The sequence below is a fragment of the Hydractinia symbiolongicarpus genome, chromosome 2, assembly GCF_029227915.1.
Source record: "Hydractinia symbiolongicarpus strain clone_291-10 chromosome 2, HSymV2.1, whole genome shotgun sequence".
Classification (NCBI taxonomy): Eukaryota; Metazoa; Cnidaria; class Hydrozoa; order Anthoathecata; family Hydractiniidae; genus Hydractinia; species Hydractinia symbiolongicarpus.
In genome coordinates, this window is record NC_079876.1 from 36,090,739 (window position 1) to 36,116,351 (window position 25,613).

At 33.0% G+C, this 25,613-nt stretch overlaps 2 protein-coding genes across 2 annotated transcripts; both read left to right on the plus strand.

Moving 5' to 3' along the window:
• Positions 1-15,834: 15,834 nt before the first annotated feature.
• Positions 15,835-18,534, plus strand: LOC130628080 (astacin-like). The gene is made up of 5 exons (XM_057441424.1): positions 15,835-15,911; positions 15,991-16,053; positions 16,929-17,087; positions 17,315-17,441; positions 18,318-18,534. Exons 1-5 carry the CDS (start codon positions 15,869-15,871, stop codon positions 18,532-18,534), a joined length of 609 nt encoding a protein of 202 aa, XP_057297407.1. The 5' UTR covers positions 15,835-15,868.
• A 332-nt stretch (positions 18,535-18,866) lies between these two features.
• LOC130628063 (salivary glue protein Sgs-3-like) lies at positions 18,867-20,352 on the plus strand. Its single transcript, XM_057441423.1, has 2 exons — positions 18,867-19,341; positions 20,199-20,352. The coding sequence occupies exons 1-2, from the start codon at positions 18,867-18,869 to the stop codon at positions 20,303-20,305; spliced, it is 582 nt and encodes a 193-aa protein (XP_057297406.1). The 3' UTR covers positions 20,306-20,352.
• Positions 20,353-25,613: the final 5,261 nt, after the last annotated feature.

Sequence of the window (25,613 nt, forward strand, 5' to 3'; positions counted from 1 at the left end):
TATGAAACTTGCACATATAACAGAAAAGGTAAGTAAAAACATAGCAAATGTCGTTCATATATATCAAACCATAGTCCAAATCTGGAAAAAGCCTTGTAAACCAAAGATTTTTCAGGGTCAAATAAAGAAAATTCAAGAAACATTTAAGACTCAAATTATCAACGTTTTAAGAAACTCTAGGCTCAATCAAATGCTTGTATTGCAAACTTGCACTTGCTTATCGCACAAATAGCGTGAATTTTTTGAAGATACGCTCTTTTTCTTACAAAGGAATACTCTGGCTAAAGCCTCTTTGATGTAATGATTAATTTTAGAATATCTAAAAGTTCTAAAAACGTTAAATCTAGACAACCATTAAAATGGTCTTATTCTTTGACTTTCCTTGTACTGTTGATTTCTGAAAGTGATTTTTTAGAAAATGTAAAAAGTGGATCACTGTTAACTAAAACTGTAATATTCTTGCATTTTAAGTAAAAGTTCTGTTAATAATTCTGTGCTCATTACTTTAGACATTGTTGAACACACTACTATATATGTAATAACTGGCAGAGCTGAGTTGGTGAGTTGGGTAGTCGTGAATTGGGATTACTTAATGTTGCATATTTGATATTTGCAAACCGATCAATTTCGGATTAGGAAAATTCAGGGGCATATAAACATGTACATTTTTATTCAAATAGTTACTGTCCTGTCAAGATATTCTTGCATTTTAAGTAAAAGTTCTGTTAATAATTCTGTGCTCATTACTTTAGACATTGTTGAACACACTACTATATATGTAATAACTGGCAGAGCTGAGTTGGTGAGTTGGGTAGTCGTGAATTGGTGAGTTAGTGAGTTGCACAATTTGCCGATGCCGACACCGGATGAATTGTTTTAAAGTTCCGAATCTGTTCTCTGTTGCACACTTTCCCTCGCGGAATTTTACATTTAAAAATATAGAATGCTGAATTTTATTTCAATTTCAGGCTAAGGAATGAATGAAGCATTGGACGCTGTTTGTACGAAGTGAACGATTGTCATTTCGGTCAAGTTGGATGAATTTTGAATAAATGTTAATTTAAAAACAAAAAAAAATCGTGTGTAAATTTACTGCTCATTAAAATTTAATACACCATAATTTTTAGTCTAAACCGATTTTCTTTCATCCATGGTTTCCGAACTTTTTCTTACGAAATCATAATAGGCACGATAAATGTATAACCTCCTTTATTTTAAAACAGTGTAGGTAAATAATAATGAAGAAATGCCAAATAAAAATAATTGTAATTCATAATTCAAAATAATTGGGATTCAGGCCAGTTATAGTTTAGCGTAATTATTTAGAAGCCAAAAAGCACCCGCCGTAATTAAATAAACATGTTTATCATAGGAAATAATCAGCATAAAATAATTGTGAAGAATTTATTACAGTTAAGTTAATTCCACAAATCAAAGCCAATTAGCATAATCAAATCTGCTACAAAGCTTAGCAAAACATATAAAACTCGCGCCGCAGTATTTATTAAAACATTTTCGTATTTTGTAAATTTAAAGATATTTTAGTGTCTAGGGCAAGTACAAAAAACATCTAATTCATTAGGTCCACGACGCGGCTAACCTACCGTTTCGCCATGCACGGAGATAACATATATTTCCGTAACTGACAAGACGGAAGTTTTTTTCACATGAGGGCGCATTCGTCGTCATGTGAAGGGCAAAAATTCTCATGTGAATTGCGTATTTACATGGGGGTGCAAGAAATTTACATAAAGGCACATGGGAAAAATGCCGCTGATCACCGATTTGGCAGTGAAAAATTGAAAAGATATATAAATTTACTATTTCTAAATTAGGGCTACAGTATGAAAATGTTGACGTGTAGCATATTGCACACTAAAAATTGGTTCTATGTTATCCAGGCACGTAAATATTAATTCTTAAATTAAGGTCTATAGTAAAGAAACTTTCCTTGACACCTTGCTCAGTCTTCTTGCTAATCTTCAGTCCGTTCATTTCTGTCCGCTGGAGCGCGAGATGTTTGCAACGCTGGAAACGGACAGCAACCCGGGGCAAAGTTTATAGGAACAATAGAGTCTGTGTAATAAGGCTCGTTGATTGGTTGGTCGTGGAAACTGTGAAACACGCCAAGAGCGGGAAAATAAAATAAAATCTTCCCCACAGTGCGGAAACAGTGCGTATCTTCTTCTTTCGTGCGTAATTTACAAAATTTCGTGTTTCCGTTACGGGACGCATCTTTCGCGGACAGACAGACAAAATACGGCTATTATTAAAGAGACTAGTCGTTAACCCATAAAAAATCCACAGCGTCACCCGTCCTTTATATGTCACATATTTCGTATTTCCGTCGCGGATACACAGACAGACGACGACTATTATTAAGGAGACTAGCCGGGAAACCTGGCGTCAAAACGCGCGGGTAAGCCACAAGTCAAGTTGTGCCCCGGCGTTACCACTCTGTGGAGCGCTTAATAAGAGCCGTAAACTGTGCCATGCAATCAAGTGAAGCACCTTAGTACAGATATACAGTATTTGTGAATCAAGTGAAGCGCATACACCATTATAGCGTTGCGACTGTAACATATTTCTCAAAAAATAACTTTCCCGCAGCGATAGCTGAAATAAAAACAGAGTTAACAAAGCCTTGTTACTCCATCACAGCAAAATAATCGTTCATTATTATTTTATTTTTCGGAATCAGATTTTGTGAAAGTTAAAAAATGAATCGTGACACCAGGCTGATTGCTTAGTACAGTTAAACAGTGTTGTGCAGGCGTATAAAGATAATACCCTTTAAAAATACTTTCTTGCTGATTCTGTTTATAAAAACACAAGAAACAGTCCAACAGCGTTAAGCGGGGTTAACCCTTTAGTACCAATAAACTGCGTTGCACATGCACATGGGCATAACAACCCTTAACAATAAAATAATCTGTTGTTAACAACGGGCTAACTGCTTGGTACAGTTAAACAGAGTTGAACAGGCGTATAGGCGTAATACCCTTTTCCAAAAACCTTCATTGCAACTTCGGTTTAAATAAAAACACAGGAAACAGCCTGTCGTTACCCGTACAGCTAAAACAATCGCTCAGCCATTTTATTAGCCGAAAATGTTTTCAGGAAAATCAAAAAGATAACATTTAGCATAAGAATTATTGCCTAAGATTATTGTTGTAGCCAGACTGAATTTTTATAATTTCGCGTTTAAGATCTCTACGTGGCTAACAAACGTGACAATCAATTAATTGGGCTTTCAACCTGATAATCTGAAAATTACATTATTTTAGTTTGTTTCGGTACAGCCGAAATCCATTATCTTTTCAATCATCCCTGTAAAGGGGACAATACAGAAGTTCTCCAGTGGCTTCTTATTATTTGGAGAAAACCCTTTATTCATTAACATCTCTGTCTTAAAAAGCTAGTTATATCTGCATTGCGATTTAGTAACTGCTATTCTCTTAACTAAAGAATTACTGACTATCTATACTACACCGCAAGCACATACCTCTCATTGTCAGTGGACATAACACTACCCGTGGAACCTTCTGTGACATCAACAAGGAATCTGCAAACAGACAAAAAAGGTGCTGATAAGAAGTGTTATTATGGGTTTATTAATGGTTAAGAAAAAAGAAAACTAAGTCATAGATATAAACCTCCCACTCTGGGAAGTGATTGTTAGCAGATCAGTTACAGATCTATAGAAAGAAAAAGTAGAAATCATAGAGCGAATGTTTTTTGCTAACTGTGACCTTAACACGTACTTAAGAATGCATACGTCTCATTGCAAATCTGCTTAATGTCTTCTGTAGCGCTTTCTATAACATCAAGTAGGGATCTGCAAAAAAGTATCAAAATTAATCAAGGAGTATTAATTACTGCAAAAGCTTAAATAAATATTAACTAAATTTTAACTTAAGCCCATTTATTTAAAAGTTACCGAAATTTCTACTCCATGGTAACAAGAAAAAAAATTCAAATTTTATTATACTTAAACTACCATTGCATTAGAAACATTTCCACGCAATCAATTCCTGGTTATTAAAAATAAGTAAAAACACGTTGCATTCGAACGCAAGGTTTAATCATGCATGTTGTCATCACTGTGATTAGGAGAGTTACATCTAAGAAAGATTTAGGCATCCATCTAAATCAAGCAAAAATGCGTAGGTTAAAGAGGGACCACTCATTGAACATGTAACGTATAAAAAAATCTGCTAAAGCAATTAGATAATAAAAAATCTAAAATAGGTGCCATAAATTAATCACATACCCATGACTTTCTACTACAATTGGAAACGCCACATCGAAATCTAAACTGTAAACAAAGTAAAATTAGCATCTTGTAGGAAAAAAATATATATATATTTAAAAAACGTTATACCACCTCTAAGTAGTTATTAAGTCAGCTTTACACAACAAACCACAAATAAACTATAATTGTGAGGAACAGTTTTTAGATTTAAAGTTGCGTAACATATAAGCAGTATTACAAGTATTGAAAGAAGCTTACCATGTTTTTTCTTTATTTTCTACTTGAAAATCAATCGCTGATTCTCTTGAACATTGTACCTGCAACAAAAAGGACTTAGTATAGTGATAAAGAAGACATAAATTTTTTAACATGGAACAACAAACATTAAAGTCGTTTATGCATTTTTGAAAACCTAATTAAACATTTTCTACTAAAAGAAGTGGTTCCTCGTCCTCATCTTCACTGTCCTCACCGCAAATTAACAAATGCTCCAACTAAAGAAATGTTTCAACGTTTACTTTATTTTGAGGACTGCCCCAGATATTCACTGCAGCACAAAATATAACTGGAATACATACTTCATCATCCTCTGTTGTCCCATATATTTTTGCTAACAGTAGCTTTTCACATCCACGTAAGTTGCTATCAGCATACTAAAATACAGTAACTTATTAATGTGAGCTCAGCATATTTAATAATTCGAATAACATCAGAAAAAATAAGATTTAATAAATGATCAATCATGATCATATCTTAATTTTATGAATCCAATAATAGCATCAATGTTTTTCATCTGAGGAATCAATGTAGCCAACTTTCATGGCAAGGCAGTATATAAACAGAGGAGAGACTACAGAGAAAAAAAGCCAAGCAAATGCACTATTTGATACCGCTTCCTTTACCAAAACTACAAGAAGTCAATATCAACGACTACACATTCTTTTATAAGAACCAGTCTTTAAATAACATTAGGCTCAGAAAGGCCAAATTTTAAGAAACTTTAGCAGGCTGAGAAAGATCTCTAGCATTATGAAACTTGCACATATAACAGAAAAGGTAAGTAAAAACATAGCAAATGTCGTTCATATATATCAAACCATAGTCCAAATCTGGAAAAAGCCTTGTAAACCAAAGATTTTTCAGGGTCAAATAAAGAAAATTCAAGAAACATTTAAGACTCAAATTATCAACGTTTTAAGAAACTCTAGGCTCAATCAAATGCTTGTATTGCAAACTTGCACTTGCTTATCGCACAAATAGCGTGAATTTTTTGAAGATACGCTCTTTTTCTTTCAAAGGAATACTCTGGCTAAAGCCTCTTTGATGTAATGATTAATTTTAGAATATCTAAAAGTTCTAAAAACGTTAAATCTAGACAACCATTAAAATGGTCTTATTCTTTGACTTTCCTTGTACTGTTGATTTCTGAAAGTGATTTTTTAGAAAATGTAAAAAGTGGATCACTGTTGACTAAAACTGTAATTATAATAACCTATGATAATATAATAAAACAATGCTATGAGCTACTAGGGTGTTATGTAAATGGAGGAGATGACAATATTTCCAGGGTTTTTTTAGGAAACAAGTAGTAAGAACATATGGCTTCAGAGGCCCAAAACTTTAGAACATGTTGAGAGCATTTAAGGCTTTAGCAATACCAAAGAGTACTAAAATTCTCAAACTTGAAAAATAAGAGAAAACGTAAGAAACAGTTTAAGAACATTTTTTAATGCTTAAAATTTGAAAAACTTAATAACATTTAAGGCTTCCTTTAAGTTGAGTGTATTCTTATAAAAAAAAACGTGTACATTTTTTTGATTTTGATGTTCAGGGCACAGAAGGAGAGGTTAGCTAAACGTTGGATTTTTGAATTTTTTGAATTGTGAGTCATCCCTTGAGAAACTAAAGTTACTGAGAATGTTGTAAAAAAGGATATTTAATGTTATCCGATCTTCGTAAAAACAATTGACATCTGATGAGCGCCCCTTGGTAATTGAACCTTGATGTTTCTTATAAAAATAATTCTTGAAATAAATTCCTCAAAGCTTACCTCCTACTTAAAAACAAGTTGGTTAAAGAGCTTTAAAGTTGTCTAGGAATCTTTTTATTTTATTTTTAAAAATTTTATCTGTTCTCAAGATTTTGGACTTAGAAGTTCCACTAATTATGCGAAATTATGACATCATCTACCAGATGCTAAAAAGAAATTGGTGTTATCAATGATATTCATAATAACTAAATACTAACAGTCATTTCAATATACTCCAAATATTAACCTAATTGGCTGAAAACAGATATACATCATATATGTCTTGATGACACAATATAACCCCGTCGTCTGGGAGATGATGTCATGCATAATTAGTGGAACTTATAAGTCAAAAATCTTAAAAACTAAATAAACATTTTCAAAAAAATAAATAGATTCCTTGTAAAGTTGTCTAAACTTTACAAGCTCTTTCATATGAAATCAACTAGTTTTCTAGTGGGAGATAAGCTTTAACTAAGGGATTACTTAATGTTGCATATTTGATATTTGCAAACCGATCAATTTCGGATTAGGAAAATTCAGGGGCATATAAACATTTTTATTCAAATTGTTACTGTCCTGTCAAGATATTCTTGCATTTTAAGTAAAACTCCTGTTAATAATTCTGTGCTCATTACTTTAGACATTGTTAAACACACTACTATATATGTAATAACTGGCAGAGCTGAGTTGGTGAGTTGGGTAGTCGTGATTTGGTGAGTTAGTGAGTTGCACAATTTGCCGATGCCGACACCGGATGAATTGTTTTAAAGTTCCGAATCTGTTCTCTGTTGCACACTTTCCCTCGCGGAATTTTACATTTAAAAATATAGAATGCTGAATTTTATTTCAATTTCAAGCTAAGGAATGAATGAAGCATTGGACGCTGTTTGTACGAAGTGAACGATTGTCATTTCGGTCAAGTTGCATAAATATTGAATAAATGTTAATTTAAAAACAAAAAAAATCGTGTGTAAATTTACTGCTCATTAAAATTTAATACACCATATTTTTTAGTCTAAACCGATTTTCTTTCATCCGTGGTTTCCGAACTTTTTCTTACGAAATCATAATAGGCACGATAAATGTATAACCTCCTTTATTTTAAAACAGTGTAGGTAAATAATAATGAAGAAATGCCAAATAAAAATAATTGTAAATCATAATTCAAATTAATTGGGATTCAGGCCAGTTATAGTTTAGCGTAATTATTTAGAAGCCAAAAAGCACCCGCCGTAATTAAATAAACATGTTTATCATAGGAAATAATCAGCATAAAATAATTGTGAAGAATTTATTACAGTTAAGTTAATTCCACAAATCAAAGCCAATTAGCATAATCAAATCTGCTACAAAGCTTAGCAAAACATATAAAACTCGCGCCGCAGTATTTATTAAAACATTTCCGTATTTTGTAAATTTAAAGATATTTTAGTGTCTAGGGCAAGTACAAAAAACATCTAATTCATTAGGTCCACGACGCGGCTAACCTACCGTTTCGCCATGCACGGAGATAACATATATTTCCGTAACTGACAAGACGGAAGTTTTTTTCACATGAGGGCGCATTCGTCGTCATGTGAAGGGCAAAAATTCTCATGTGAATTGCGTATTCACATGGGGGTGCAAGAAATTTACATAAAGGCACATGGGAAAAATGCCTCTGATCACCGATTTGGCAGTGAAAAATTGAAAAGATATATAAATTTACTATCTAAATTAGGGCTACAGTATGAAAATGTTGCAGCATATTGCACACTAAAAATTGGTTCTATGTTATCCAGGCACGTAAATATTAATTCTTAAATTAAGGTCTGTTTTGCGTTATTAGCATTCTGTATTATAGCATTAGTATTTTCTCTTTGCACTGATAATTTGTTGACCAAAATACCTAACAGATTTTACGTGCTAAAATGACTGCAGCAGTAACCCGGATTTGTCTTTAAAGATCTTAAGGTGTTATAAATTTTCAGAACGAAGGTTTAAAAACAACATGTTCGCGCAAAAGATATGATACCTTATTCCATGAAATTAACGAATGGTGAAATTAACGCGGTTTTTTAAAATTCGCGTTAATTTAATGACCGTTAATTAAATGCAGTGTTAATTTAAAGCCGCGTAATTTCATGACTCTTTAATTATAATACGGTAATTTAGTGACATTTTTGTAAGATATAAAAGCCTAAAAAACATAAAAATACATTTTTTTATTTTTACTATTTTCTCCTCATTGGACGGATAGCTCAATCTTTTTCTCCTTTTTAGCAATCTTTTTAAAATATCTTTCGTATCATCTTCATACTCTGATCAAAGTGGAAATTAACTGAAAGAACAAAATTTTAAAATTCTGAACATTGTACTTACAAACAACGAAAGCTTTTATTTCGATTTCCAAACCCCCTTGTAATAAAGGAGACCGCTTTACTACCGAGGATTCGACTGTTGCCGTAATTTTTGATTCGTGTGATGTCGCATACCAAATATATCTGCTGATCTCCCGGATAAATATTACCAACGACACACACTAGTTTTTCCGGCTACTGCATTTGAACTAGATCATTTGTTTAACATATGATTTCCAAGTTGTTCTGCGCACATGAAAGCCCCTTAATCCAAAAAAGAAATGTAATCGAATCGTCTTCACAGGCTTGACAGACTCATGAAAAGCATCTACAAGTTTTTCCAAACTGAAAAAAGGTCGTAACATCATCACCGCTGATTGGAGCGCTGCTGGGAAAACAGAAACATTAAAAAGCGGCAAAGAAAAATTACTAGTTCATATCTTCAAAAAAAATACTTACTGTTAAAATATGTTTTTCCCACTCGTATATTTTTTTCTCTTCTTTTTCAAATTCGCGTTAATTAAATGCATTTTTGTAAACACAACCTTGGTCAAACGCGTTAATTAAATGCGTTCTTTAAAATAATTTTATTGAACTGCGTTAATTTCATAAGCGTTAATTTAATTCGCGTTAATTTCTTGACGCGTTAATTTCATGGAATAAGGTAATCATAAAATACAAAACGCCGTACATGTTGCGATAATCATAATTTATACAAGGACGATATATCCTATGTCATCGGCACAAAAAGATAATATAATCATAATGTATGAATTTTCTAATATATTATGAATATCACAATTTTTTTACTGTATTCGTTAAGATCATAATATATATCCAGACGACATATCGTGTATCTATTACACAGACCCCCACTGTAAAGGAATCATATTTTTAAAACAGCATGATCCAGTTGATAGTTGATACAGATACAGATGCGTGATAAAGAACATCACTGATAGAGTTAATAAAGGTCCAGATGCGTGATAAAGAACATCACTGACACAGAGGAAATTTTTTGGTGTCTATTACCATTCAATTATCACACATTCTGGCACACAGCTACGTCTTGTTTTTGGTCGCACAGCCAACACTGAAAAAGAAGAGGCTAGTTTTAATCTAATCAAGACCGTAACTAAACTTACATCAAATAACCATCCAGAAAACATCGTATGTAATGCCCTGATCAGAATGCAAGCTGCAATAAAATTAGGTGCAGGCCAAAATGCAGTGAGCAAAGACAAATCATTTGAGGAGCTTTCCTAAAGAATACAGAACCATCAACAGGTAGGTTTTATATTTTACTAAATGTGCTATTGATATTTTGCGTTTTGATATAAAAGAAGCCTGCTGATCGTAACAAATTGAACATTAAAAATTTAAAAGGTAAATATTAACTATATTTCTAAATTAGGGCTACAGTAATTATTATCTGAAGATTTAGTTGCACCTGAATATGGAACCAAAATAAACATAACAAACATAACTTACACCAATGTATAAACTAGTCTTTTCTTGTTATCAGGCCACTTTGCATTAAAACTGCTGATCTCACTTTCAAAGATCCAGGAAATATTGTACTTGCCAGCAAATAGAAGGAGTATGCCAAGTATTCTGCATTTGATAATTGCAACACACTACTACGCCATGTTAATAAATCTCCATATCCGTGGTAACTTGACATCACTGACACAGAGGAAATTTTTTTGTGTGTATTACCATTCAATTATCAGACATTCTGGCACACAGCTACGTCTTGTTTCTGGTCGTACAGCCAACACTGAATAAGAAGAGGCTAGTTTTATCCAATTAAGACCGTAACTAAACTCACACCAAACAATCATCCAGAGAACATCATATGCAATACCCTGATTAGTATGCAAGCTACAAGCAGGGAAAAATACTCTGAGCCAGGATAAATTATTTGAAGATCTTTTCCAGAGAATACAGAACTATTCAACAGGTAAGTTCATTATACTCAAATACTTTACCTATGCAGAAAGCAGGAATAATTCTATTGTTCATCAAAATAATATTTATTTTTTTTTGCTTAACATTTTGTATTGTGGAGACTAAGGTTCAGCAAACCATCACATTTTATAACAGCGACCGTGATACCGTTCTTGTGTTTAGAAGAATATTCAAATGATCACGAATGCTTTCTTAAAAGAATAGCAGAATGTTCTTTTGGATTCTCATAAATGGTCGGAAGAAACCATTGACGGAATCGTATTCAAAAATGTTGACACTCTACTTGATGACACTTCCTTGATTCTTCATCATTACCAATCCTCGACACTAAAACAAGAAGAACTACCATCAGCGGTATTTTCTTTTAGCTCCTTCTTGAATTTCCTAGTTAGTTAAAAATAAAATGAATTCAAATTTTAGTCTCTAATATTTTTCAAACATGGTCAAATTATATTATCAAAAATGTATTTTTGTACAACTGCTTATTTAAATGTTAACAAATATTTCGCTTGCTAAATTTTTTCTCCCTCTTGCACAGAAAGAACGCCTGATTGCGATAAGAGTTAAACATTCAACAAGAAGCCCTGCGGCTTTAAGATTTCCGTCATTAGTCTGAAAGATTTTGAAATTTAAAATAAACCTTGAAAACGGAGAAATATGGGGTAAACAAATCACGAGTATCACGATTCTTAACTATTTTTGTAACTAACCTGCAATGTTAAAATACAACTCAATTAATAAAAAATAAAAATTTTACATAGCTATATGAAGTATTCTAAAATAACAGTTAAAACTTTAACTGGATATTTTTAAAAGTGATCAGGAAAATTTTGGAAATTCCAGAATACAAAAATCTTGCTACGTAAAAACTTGCCGATTCGAATATAATAACTTCTGAACGAGCTCAATTTGAATGATGAAGTAGTTCATTGTTTATTAATTCAGCAATAAATACATACATATTACCATTTCAGTATTTAAGGCTTCAAAATTTAATCTCTTGTTGAAAATTTTTGAAAATGCTGGTGGTGCATGGTTTGATAACAGCTGACCTGAAAAAGAAAGTATGTTTTAAAAATAAGAAACATGAATACAATTTTACCATAAACTGCATTAAAACCAGGTTGTTTAAGTATTGTCTCTTTTTTAACCTCTCTTTGCCTCTTTGATTTAAAAAGGGAATTTAATACAAAGATACAAATCCATGCGATATGATGCACAAGTATATTTAGTAAGATTTTTAAAAATCAAGTCATTTCTAAGAAATCTTAGAAAAATATTTTGTGATACTTTGGGTTGATCTCAAGAAAGATTTTTAAGCAAATTAGGCATAAGGAGAACTGATAATTAGCCAGTAACAGAATAGTTAGCCGTTTTTAATGGCGCCATAGCTTGGTGGTTATAACTCTGGCACTTTGTGCGGGAGAACAGGGTTCGATTTCCCTTGGCGGCAATTCAATATTGGTGAGTGAATGCTACCATAGCCCTGGACTAGGACTCCCTATAGCTTACTATGACCTTTCCTGGAAATAATAGACAGGATTTGTAAGGGTAGCCATATAAAATATACAGACATTCTACTTATCTATGCAGAATGATTATATATACGGTGCGTACAGTATAATTAGCCGCTTATACAGCTACTTATACGATATATATCTTTTTACTTAAATTTTCACTTTTCTCCGTTATCGATCTCCCCATAGCCATCTATATTTATATAGATCAACATAAAGTTGTGCTTCAATTAAAACCAAGAAAAAGAACAAGAAACGATTTTGCAAAATATGTCGTCTATATTATTAGCAGTACATATGTCGTCTATATTATTAAACAACAAAACTATTCTGATTTCAAGGAAAAACATGGAAAAGACGCAGCTAGCTGTAAAGAACACAAAGAAGCTTTTAACGGCTAATTATACTAGGCGTAGCATCTAATTATCCTGCATCGGCTAACTATATATTGTTACAGGTTAATTATCAGTTCACCGACTGCTTAGTACAAGCAACTTTTGTCACGTTTCGACAACTTTTCTGCAAAAAATATTAAAAAAAAATCCTGTGCGAATATATATATATATATATATATATATATATATATATATATATATATATATATATATATATATATATATATCTTTTTATCTGATAGAAGTTGTCCCACAAAGTGTCATTTGGAAGTTATTTTTAGCCCCCCTTTTTCCCATAAGAACAAGAGCTGGGTGTCCAGTCATGGAAGAACTACACAAGGCAGGATAAAGGTTTTTTGTTGCTTGCTGTTTAAGAAAAAAATCACTCTAATCAAAGCACTATTTTGCTTAGCTAGCTCCATAGCTAGCTAGCAAGTAATTTCGTGAAGGGGTATGCCAGCACCAATAAGGAGATCCAAGTCAGCAACAAAAATTGAGATAGCTAGCTAGCCAGCACACCTTTCTCACTTAGCTATATATAAAATAATTCTTACCTGATAAAATACACGAATTTAAAAATAGTGCTTAGCTCCCCATCAATAAAGCTACTACGACAAAACCAAAGTCTGGAAAGTCATCGGAAGTCTTTTCCCAACATAAAGTTTTTAGTTACTTTTATGCTGCTCATGCGCGCTTAACATTCTTTTCTTTAATAGTTTTGTATGATCAGCAAATAATCTGTCTCTGTATTTCAAAAACACAGATCTTTCTAATCAAAGAGGCATTGTAATTTGAATGATGACAGATTTTATTTGTAATTTCCTCTCCCTTTTGTTACACAACCACGCATATTAGTTATCAGCTTTAACTTTGAATTTACTGTTCATAATCTCCATATAGTTATAGTAGTGTATTGGGGATAACCGAGCACGATCTTTTATAGTAAGAACATGTACACTAGTTGGCATTCCCAAAAATTAAAATAATCAGAAACTGAAACAACCAGACGTTAGCATCCTTCGTGTACCTTAACATGCTCTTTATGGGTAAGTAAATATAAAAGAAAAACACAATAAGAGTGACTAAAAAAGAAATTAGATTAATAATGATGAGGTGAAAAAACAGATGGCCGCAATGATAATACTTGTATCATGACAATTTTTTGTGCAATAGGTACGATTGGAATCCCCTAAAGGTTTTGCAACACAGCAAAATCTCCCTTTATGCAAGGATTCTCGTAAAGACATTGACCGAATTCACATAGAATTAAATACACAAAGTAAGCTCTGCGTGCGATAGAGTAATAACTGTTGTTTGTGTGGAAGCAGCTATTTGCAAACATAACACTTATTTTGATTTACTGAACATGAATATTAAGAATATTCTTCTTTAGAAGAACCAAGAAATGTATGTCATATTGTACCAGGCTTTAGTGCGATAACTGGTTAATCATTAGTTTGAAGAATCTCAAAAAGATGATTCCGAAATCGTACGACGCCATAATTCCATGTTCTTTGTTAAAAAGTTCGTCGTAGGTTTCAATCAAAGGCAAGGTTAATAAAAAACCTTTTTAATGACATAGACAAAGATCTAATTACGTGTGGTGTGAAACCCGTGACGATAAATTTAAACAGTTATTAGCGCATTATTCACTAATGAGTAATAGGTTTTTTCTTTTAAACATTCAATTTTATAAAATATGGAACATACTTATAGAGACCTGATAGCTATCGTCGTAATAAAATCGAATTTGAATGTCACAAACATACAAACAGAAATATAAAAAATATATATTTGTTTACATATATGAGAGTTATGTATTTCAAAAGTTTTGTTTTAAAACATTCGAAAATAATTTCGAAATTTATATAATTTTTGTTGAACATTTGTTGTTGTTTTCTCTTACGGCCCAGATATTGTATTTACGTCTCTTGCCTTCCAATGGGGTTAAAGATATTTTTTGTACTAATGATAAAATTTATTTTTAAATATAACGATTATTTTTCTCGCATTTTGATTGCCTATTCTACACAAAGTATATGCTATATTTTATTTTTTGCTGAGAAACGGTATTATTTCACTTTTGTTTATTTTTTATTTAATGGGTTGAGTAAAGTTATTGTTTTCTTAAAAGACGAGAACGCATAATCGAAATAAATTTCACGTAAAGTTGTTCTTGGAAGGAATTAATATCTTTCGAAGGTTTTTTAATTCTCTTTAAGAATCTTCAAGAGCAAAAATTACGAACCTAAGGAAGCAGTGTTTATTGTTCCCAAGAAAGACTTAGTCCTTACCTTTTTAGGAAAAATTTCTTTACAAATCTCCGAACATAAAAAACTGAAAGCAATACTGTGCGATATCTACTACGTATTCTATCTTGATCTTTTATAATTTAGAATTAGTGTGAACTACTAAGAAAACATATAAAAAGGGATATGTCGTTTTTCTTTCAATAAATTGATTTATGCTCGGTTTATATGATAAACTAATTGTCGCCTTTCTTTTCGAAACCTTTCGTTATATTCTTTTCGTTTTTAAGTTTTTGTATATTTCACTCACGTCGTCACAAGTCTCGTAAAAAATTTAAACTATGTTATATTTTTAAAAAATAAAACCTTCCTGAGATTCTGTTATTAAGCTTTATGTCCAGCTGGAGCGTATTAACATAAGTTAACTGGTCTCCCTAATTTGTGTCGCAATAAAACGCTACGCAAATTGCTTGTTTTTCGACTTAGAGGACATTCTAACATAGGTGTCAATATGATATTACGCAAGAGAAAATTATGTCAAAATTACACAGTAATTACCCGCCCTGATTACCTGTGGCTGTCGCTAGGAGGGTTTAATATACGGGACTATTTCACTTTGAAGCTTTTCGTGTCAAAATTATTTATATAAACAGGGAACTAAAGCTAAAAAACGTTTTAAATTGCATGAAACCAGCAAATCGCATGTATTTAGCAAAAAAAGAGTTCTTTCTGACTTAGAAACCAATTAATCCCAGGGTATTTTTTTTTATCTTAATATCAAGCTAACCATTGTCCACAAAATTACAAGGGAAACAAAACAACAAGGGAAACAACAAAAATGAAATAATCTAAATTGTCTATCTTTAAACTATATCTATGTAGCATCGTCTAACAATGCAAGACGGTTGCTAAAACATTTAATAATTTGTTTTTCGGTTTTAGTGTGAAAAACAAATTTTTATATCCGATTGCCTCGATGACGTTTTCAATGAAAACAGGAAATTTAATTACAATGCAAGTGTCTATAAAAAGAAGGCAGAGGTTGAACCATGCATTTATTTGAGGGTCCAGATTAACCATACCAGACTTTCAGTTCAGTTCAGACACAAAATGAAGTTTGTGTTCATCTTGTTACTTGTTGCAAGGCTATGTGGTAAGTTAAGTTAATTTAACATTTGATTGCTTAGCTATTTTCTCTATTACATATTTTTATATATTCGCCTTATTTCTAGAATCTAAACCAGAAGACAGATCAGCAATGTCCAAAATTTTAAAAGTAAATGGTAACGACAAAAGTAAGTCATCGTACGATTATTTGTTCAAACTAATTATGGCTTAAAGGAAAAAATGTTTCTTGGACGGAACGTTTTGCGAGCAGAATTTTGGACTCTTCTTGCGATTTCGAAACTTATGAAATAGAAAAACCGCGAAAGTTTTTCTTGCGATATCGCGGAATGTTTTCGACTCGCGAACGTTCTTCTTATTTTTTGTTTGTTTGTTGAATAAGTATCCTCTTTAATTTATTTCTGGAAAATTTTTTAACTTCTTACACCCTAAAGCTTACGAACAGCAATATCTGTCTTTCCAATGTTCAGAAATCATGACCAAGCCTTACCAGGCACTGTATTTAAATTAGAAAACTCATCGAAGTTTGAGCTTCGTTTTCCTCAATTGTTTAGACGCAGAGTTTTTTCGCACGAAATTAAAAAAGGTCTTACGCAAAATTTTCTGCCCTAGTATGCTCCGTTTTTAAGCATTTTGTGCATATTAACACGCATTCAGAGTCTCATAACTCATGATGTCGGGGCCAAAGTGGAAATATTGGTCCTGTCGTTTTGTTTACCTTCTTAAATTAAAGTAAAGTCTCATTATTTAGCAAGATCTTAATACAATGTTATTACTACCTGCTCGCTCATCGCAGTAGCATTTTCGAGAATAAATCGTATAATATGAACACAAAAACGAAAACAACTTTGATTTGCTTTTTTGCTGTGCCAGTTATGTGATCGATTTCTAGCACGAATAACATTGTGGCGTCATCGACTGTATTTTGATTTGTTTACTGAAAATCCGAAATGCTTAAGTTCCCAGGTTTTAAAGATTTCCAAAGATGCACAAAACAGTAACTGTTTTACAAATACTAGTAGTTATCACTTAATGTTTCTTTTAGCGTTATTTTTTGGAGACGAAAAGTTAACAAAAGAAAAAATGAGACAGCTTTTTCCAGATCAGTTTGGTGTTTCAAGAAAAAGGAGAGGGCTATCAAAGAAAGGTCTTAACATCAGATGGCCGAATGGTGAAATGCCTTACACTTTATCTGACAACTTCTGTAAGTATTACTCCTAAACAAAATGCCTTGCTCTGTTTTAGCTTTTAAAAAGTTCAGTGTCAAGTACATGGTAGTCTGATGTAGACATTGACGGCTTTTTATTTATCTTATCACTTCGAAATGATAGAAGATTTATAAACAATTTCTTTGGTTATTTTCTTTATACTCTAGCAAAGTATATACATACAAAATTCTTTATAAACAACAGCATTTTCTTTTTTATTTAGCTGAAACCGAAAAAAACAGCATTCGCAACGCCCTAAATATCATTAAGTCAGCAACTTGTATCCAATTCACCGAATACGCACTTACTAGTGCACCGCAAGATCATGTGGCTCTATTTCCAGGATCAGGGTAAGGCTTTGTTACAAATCCTTTTTTCACCAGAACGCAATTTTTAATTCTACACTATGCATACGTAAATTTAAATGCCGCTAATTGGAACATCTATTTATTTTCATTTTCTACTGCTTAATTCTAATTTTTTTGAACATATTTTTTGATCCTTTCCCTGTTTGAATTATCGGATGTGTATCGTATCACAATGATTTGCCACCTTTTTTGATTCAAAATCGGGTCACATAAACAGCAGTTCTCGCGTGACACTCGTTAGTTACTAAATTTGCGAAACTGAACCATCTAAGCCCAAATTTTAACTTAAAATAAAAGTACTTTGTGAACGATTACTTTAATAAGACTCCCTGTAAGGTGCTCTACACACTGACTTGCAAACCCAAAAGCGCTAAAGAAATGCGCAGATAGTATTGATTAAAACCCGTCTTGTGAAATCACAAGAGTCTGTGCAGAACCCACTTTCCGTTCTTGTTTTAACGTATCTATAAATCAAGGGGAAAACACGTCGAAAGCTCGGCTTGTAATTTTGACGTCGAACTCTTTACTTAAGTACAACATCAAATCTGTTCAGCAATATATATATTTATACTTCCATAGTACAAAAATTACACTTTCTTGCATTAAAATAATTTCGCATTTTACGAAGAATAAAAAGTGAACTAACAAGTTCACTCGGATTGTTTAATTTTTTTTTGTTCTTTAATTATTTAGTATGAAATAACATTTAGTATTAAATAACAATCTATAAACTTTTGCTGTTTTTGTTTACCTATATTTAAAGATAAGATCTTTAGTAAACTTTTAAATTTCACATCAGTCAAGATATTATCAAGAATAGTTTCAAAACCATTTGTTTTTAAAATTTTATTCCTCTAGGTGCTGGTCATACATTGGAAGAATAGGGGGCGTACAACAAATATCTTTGCAACACTTCGGATGTTTTACTTCAGGGATAATCATACATGAAGTACTTCACGCGCTTGGTGTTCACCATGAACAAGCTAGAGCCGACAGAGATGATTTCGTTACAATCAATTTTCAGAATATACTAACTGGTAATCGTAAAATTTTGACGTTTTTGTCTAGTCGGTAAAATGAGCTGGGAAAAAATTAATACGACAATGTTAATATTCTATCTCACAGGTCGTGAACGTAACTTTAACAAACGAGATACTGATAGCTTGGGCGTTAAATACGATCCGAAATCAGTTATGCACTATGGCAAGTAAGTGCTCATCAATGTTTTCTGTATTTAAACTGAAAACCTAAGACGGAAGCCATGTGTGTAGCGTTATCTAATAATGTTTTATTCAATTAATATTTAGCAATGCTTTCTCAAATGGTAATGGTCAAACAATAACTTGGAACGATGACCCGACTTTGTCATTGGGCGGAGATGTATTGACTGAAAAAGATATCGAACAAATGAATTTATTTTACGACTGCAATGTCCAAACTACCGCAACTGCGACCACTGCGCCGGCTACGACTGCTACTTCCATTACCACTACTCCTGAAATAACCACTACTACTGCTCCTACAACAACCACACCTACAACTGCTCCTACAACAACCACTACCACCACCACTACAACAGCCACTACCACCACACCCACTACCACTACTCCTGAAACAACCACTACCACTACTACTCCTATAACAACCACTACCACCACACCCGCTACCACTACTACTGAAACAACTACTACTCCTACTCCTACAACCACCACTACCACCACACCTCCAACAACCATTCCTACCACTACCACCACACCTCCAACAACCACTACCACCACACCTGCAACAACTACAACTGAAACAACCACTACCACTACTCCAACTACTCCTGAAACAACCACTACCACTACTACTGCTCCTACAACAACCACACCTACAACAGGTAGAACACTTAAGAGTTACTCTGAAGTTCTGTAACCTAATTTGTAAACCCTCTTTGACTAATTTTTAAAAGTGCGGTAGTACACACGTCTTTCTCTCAAGATCTTTTTTAATCATAATTTTCATTAGTTCGTGATTAGTTAACTAGTTTAGGCGCGGCTGATGATCTAATTTGGAATTTCAGGTTAAAATAGTTGCACAGTTAAAAATACTCTAACAAACATTATACATAACAATTTATATTTACAATTGAAAAATGTACTAAAAAATTATGGTTGAAAAACATTAATTATGCAGGTGTAACTGCCAACAAACACGATTCTGACTAAAGGAATGTTTTCTAGAGATTGTATCAATTGTACTAAGTTTTCCTTATGTTTTTACGAAGCACCAAAATGATTTTACGTTACTGTAATGTGTTTACACCAAAAACTTTTCGCGTAGAACAGGCGCATGCATGTTACAAGAGCCTGACTTTAACTCAATATCTCGAATAATCATATTTTTCACTGCGCAGTTCGCTTAAACATTACATTTTGTTTAATTACCAAGCTGTTTTAGCACCAATTATAGGTTTATTAGCCTTTATTAGAAAGAATTTTTACAGTTGAAAAGTCAATTGTTTAGGCGAAACAATCGGAAATTAAATGTGTCGTTTTTGTTTCTTGAATCTATACTTTAACTCAAATAAGTAAGTTGTATTTAAAGTATTCGAAATGTAAGTTTTCATTCTTTTAAAACCGATTACTAGGTTTTTCTTTTTGTAGCAAGTCCTCAAAAAAATTAAAACACATGATATCCACACTATCTAACAAAGGTTGTACGAAATGTTAGCCTGAGTTCATGTCTTTTTTTTAGTTTGTCGAGATAGATCAATATTTTGCTATTTGGTTGAAATCCGAAGAACAACATTATGTCTCAGCCTCGGAACAATTTGTCCTCGCTCATGTCGCTTATGTGGATGATAGAGAACAGCCGAGAAGAGTTAAAGATTGTATGATTATAAGGATTATATAATTTTTGGGTGAATGCGTCACAATTAATTGAGAGAGAGGAAAGATATCAGTCTAAAACCGGCTTTTAGCTTTGTTGCTAGTGTTCTCTTTCTTAATCTAGCTGGCAATCTGACAACTTTAAGCAACTTGTCATTCGTTATTTCTTTGTATCGGTTTGTTCTGTTACTTTATACTAAAATCTCGTAAAAACTAAATTGTTCGTTTTTTATCTCAACTGTTTTTATGAGCCTTATTACACAAACAATTCCCAAGGAGTTAGCATTGTATTTTCACCTTATTTCCTGCTCTATACAAAGTAGTGTCACTGGCGTAATGAGTAGAGTCGTTAGATAAGACCTAGTGTAATTAAACCCCTTGTTATCATAAACTGTAATTTGTGATGGCAGAACTTACAGACAAAATATGAAAGGTTGTAAACTGTTCAATAACCTTTCTTTGGAAAGATCGATTCACACATCATTGTCATCACGCGAATTATGCGTCTGCACAAGTGCAAATTCCTTTCATTCGTCCAGTTCTTAATTAATCAGAATCCGAATCACAAATTTGATGCCAACTGTGGTTAAAACATCAGTTCATAAACAACGACAATTATGAACTTTAGAATGAATTTTTTATACAAACAATCTGTTTCTGGCTTGAATTCCTGACATATTTTCGTCCTCATTTGTACTTTTCCTAACACGTACTTACTATTGAAATTATGTAAAGTTAAGAAGACAAGGCACTCCCCGACGTGTTTGCTACAAAAATACTGTTTTATCATCTTTTTAAAATAAACGCGACTGTCTTTAGTATTATGCAGAATGAAAAAATACCCCTCAATGTCTGTTACTATGAGCTCTGCCCTTAACTTTAGCGGAGACCGACCTTAAAATTTAAAATCTTAAACTTATTTTTATTTTGGGCCAATTTCTTCATTTCGCCAGATACACTTTTAGACGAAAGAGTGCAGCGACATTTTTTATAACCAACCAGTTTATAAGCGACTGTACTAAAATCTGCAAAATTATTAGCAAATTTAAGTGGCAGTAGTACTAGATAAACCACATTTTATGCTTTCAACTGAAGCTTTGATAAAATTAAAGGGAAGCGAGCTCAAAGATTCAGCTTTTTCTTAAAAAATAGTATACATTTGATTGTTTTATGCTTTTAAACTAACACGACCGCGAACAAACCCACGGGTTCGCCCGTCTTTTTTTATACCACACTACGTGCGTTTTGTTACTTGCGGTACCATATTTTATGACCGACAGACGCATACAGGTATTAAAATATAGACAAGAGCCACAACCCCATGTGAGTAAAAATCAGAATGGGCAAAATAAAACAAATAAATAATGTTGGCTAGGATGAAAAGCTTTTTTATAGCACTGAAGAAAACGGCTAACACGTGAGAAACGTTCAATGGTATTAACAATCTATGAGAAAGTCAATTCACTCGTCAATTGTCTGTCCTGAGAATAACTTGTTTTAAGACACACAAGACGAATAAAGGATTCCAAAAACCTTATTCTTAACCAATAAAAAGTATTTCTAAAAACAAATTTTGCTTACTATTGTTTTCTTCGCCGTAGTAGGATTATTATAAAAAAGAACATATAAAATTTACAATAAAATACACGAAGCTTTTCATTACTTTTTCATTACTTACCTGAAGATGTAAAGTTTTATTTATGAAAAGCTTCGTGTACCTTTTTGTAAATTTTATTTGTTTTTTTTATAATAATTTTTGCTTACGTTTCGCCTCAACATTTACCCCTACTTTTATAAGAACACTAAGGATAAAAGCTGTTAAAAAGTAAGAACAAAATAAGAACAATTGGCAGGCTGAAATGTTATTGACTTTTCACTTGTCCTGGAAAACACAATGGATACAAAGAGATATATTTCATGAGGGAAGATTTTTTTGTTGTGGTTTTTTAAAACTTGTTCTTTGTCCCAAAATGCGCAATGTGCTAGAAAACATTGTCCAAATGTGTGACAATAAGTTAAACAAAAATTGATAGTGAAAAAAATCATTAAGCTGAACTTAAAAAAGAACATCTTAAACTGAAACCATCCTGGTTCTTCGAATCAAGAAAAATGCAAATATAATAAGAAAAATTACATCAATCTTGCAAAGCTTAGACTTCCGTTAAAGGAAAGGCAAACAAAAAAAAATATTTTGTGGCAGCCAGAGAATAAATTTTAAGCTAAAGAAAAAAGTTTATAGATTTCTGAACCCTAAAATTTACTAAGGTAACTACTATAATAACAATTAAATAAATATATTTCACAACTAAGTACCTCTATACATTCCTAGGAAAATGTCTATAGAATGTTCATGGCTGTATAAGGTGAAAATAAGTAGGATTTTGGATGAGTACATCCAACATCCTACTTATCCAAAATGGGTTCATCAAACCGAGGTTTGCTGTTTGATGGCTGTTTGACGCATTTGAGTCGAACTCCATCAATCAGCGTTTAATGATATACGGAACTGGAAACTTAGAAGCTTCCCCGGTTGCTAAAAACCGTTAAGTTAATGCTAGCCATTCATCAGCATTCACGGGTTTGGTTCTCCTCTCTCCTTAGGCGAAATTAAATCCGAAATTTTGGTTAATATTAACTCAAAATCAACAATATCCATTCGGAACATTTCTCGGAATTCAAATCAATATTCGATTTTTAGTTCCTTTACAATATTATTAAATTATCCCTTTTCAACTCTTCGTTTTATCCAGCTGCGTCTTTTTCCTCGATGTGGCTTTTCATCATCAGAATACATAAGCTCACTCAATACCAGAAGATACGCCATATCAGCCGCCATTTTGAAATTTTGTAAATGAATAGGCCTTCAATCATTTCCAATGTTTTGATAAAACATGTTTGACGAGTTACGCAAATGGAAAATTCGATTTCATCAAACATTCGCAGTTTGATAAAATTTTCATCAAACAGTTTGATGAGCTGTTTGATGAACAGTTTGACGCATTTGCGTCCGTCTTAAACATAAAAAATGAGATATTTGACTAAAGATAACCAAGAACATATTACGTACTATAAGTAAAAACAGCATTTTATAACTTTCTTTTAAACTTCTCTGAACTAAAGAAATATTTTTCATGACCAACAACAGTATTTTGTTCAAGTTTTGAGTCCGTTTCCACCAAAGTTTGTTATGATGAGATGGCGCCATATTTGCATAAATATACACACCGAAAACATTTAATAACACAACCTTATTTGTAACTTTTTACTTTTAGTTAGTTCAGTCAGTTCAGTAAGTTCAGTAGCATAAAATAATAAAAATATGTCCCTTACATGCAGTTCAACATTTTTGCTACTTTGATTTTCAACGTTTTCTAGTGTAACCATTTTTGGGTATATTGACCAATAACTTTCACAATGGAGAGAAATATATCCTATTGTTTTTTAATTGGACCACCCATTTGGCAAGTCTGTAAATATACTCAATTATAAATAATTAAGCACTCACAAAGATGTGAACAAAATCGATTTATAGTGAGGAATCTTCTATGAAGCAGACGACCAATCCAGTCGTTCTGGTCTTTAAAATAAACACTCATCATAAACATTTACTCAGCAGCCGTGCGGCAAGCGCAGTTCGCCTCTCCTTTAATCAACTAAAATCACACCATTGTGGTAGACAAAATCTTATACACTGAGATTGCTAAAGTAGATTGTATACGGAGCGGTCTAGCAATTACCTGTGCGTATACAACAAAATAACATTAGAAATATCAAAGGAGCATCTAATTCTAATCCGAATTATCTGAAATGGGAAAGTGAAAACGTCTACATGTCAAAGCAAAAACTAAAAAAGTTTCCGACTTATCGATATTTTTTGAAATCTCTTTTTCAATTGTCCATTCCCACGACAGGTGGGATATTAAGGTTTGAAAATTCCTCACATTATGCAATGCTTTTGTAGTCAACCAATCAGATTAAAGAATTCAAGTGTGAATATTCCACCTATTTAAAATTTCGCAAATAAAAGAGAACAATTGATCAGCTCACCCTGCGGGGGCTGAAGGGGACAAAAAGACAACCAGTAGGGGACACCCGGGTTTGAACTACATGAAAGACAGCGTATTTAAGCAGTTTAAAAATAGCTAATCATATAACCAACAAAGGCTCCCAATTTTCTAGGAAATTTTCTTACCTAAATTACTTCTCCTGTTTTTTTTATTCCCTTTAAAGGTACTGTCCGTTAAAAATCAAAATTTTGGTATGAAACAATTTAGTATGAGCAATATAACAATATAGTAGGAAACGAAACAAAACTTGCTTTCAAAGTTATTCAGCTCCATCTTAAAAAACAAGAACTTAGAAACCCGAATTCTTATGACATCTGCAAGTGCGATTGTCTTGTATATATAATTGGTAAGTTAAAAAATTAGTAAAAGGAAGGAAGTTTATTAATTCTCAAACTACTTCAACATTTTGACATAAGCATATTACAAACGTTGGTTGGCCATAGATAGCTTAGCAAGAAGACCGTCAGACTGAAGATTTGAGTGTCCCTGGTTCAATCCTGGGTCTCGGCATTATAACAACATACAACAGAGCGTTTTTGGTTTGTGGGTGCAGCATTAGGACATTTTTCTAACGATTTTTTTCCTTTCTTCTGTAAATCGAACATTTCTTAAGTTAAGTTGCTCTCTCACGCGCTGATGTTATATACCCTGTGCGTGGATTCCGTCCTTGGCGGGGGATATAGCTCATTAGTAGAGCATTCGACTGCAGGTCACGAGTTCCCTGGTTCAAACCCGGGTGTCCCCTACTAGTTGGCTTTTTGTCCTCTTCGGCACCTGAGTGGTGAGCTGATGAATTATTCTGGCTACCCAGGAATTTCTGCTGCGATGGCCGAGTGGTTAAGGCATTAGACTTGAATTCTAGTGGGATCTTCCCGCGTAGGTTCAAACCCTACTCGCAGCGAATCTTGAAACATTCTTTTTGATCTGGTCAAGTGGCTATCACATCGTACACACTTTTGCCATGTGATAGAATTGATCATGGCTGAGATAGCTCAGTTTGGCGTGCGTTAGTCTGGGGATTCATACATTTGGAAGTAACAAAAGGCCCATTGTTTTTCTTTTGTTACGTATTCCAATTTTTTCCAATTTCATGAATAGGTCCTTTCATAGCGTATGAATAGAAATTCCAATTTTTTTGAATAGAATTGGAAATTCTGTTGTTCAAAATTTGGAGTTCTATTGTGTCAAATTGGAAATTTGGAATGCGCTTTTCT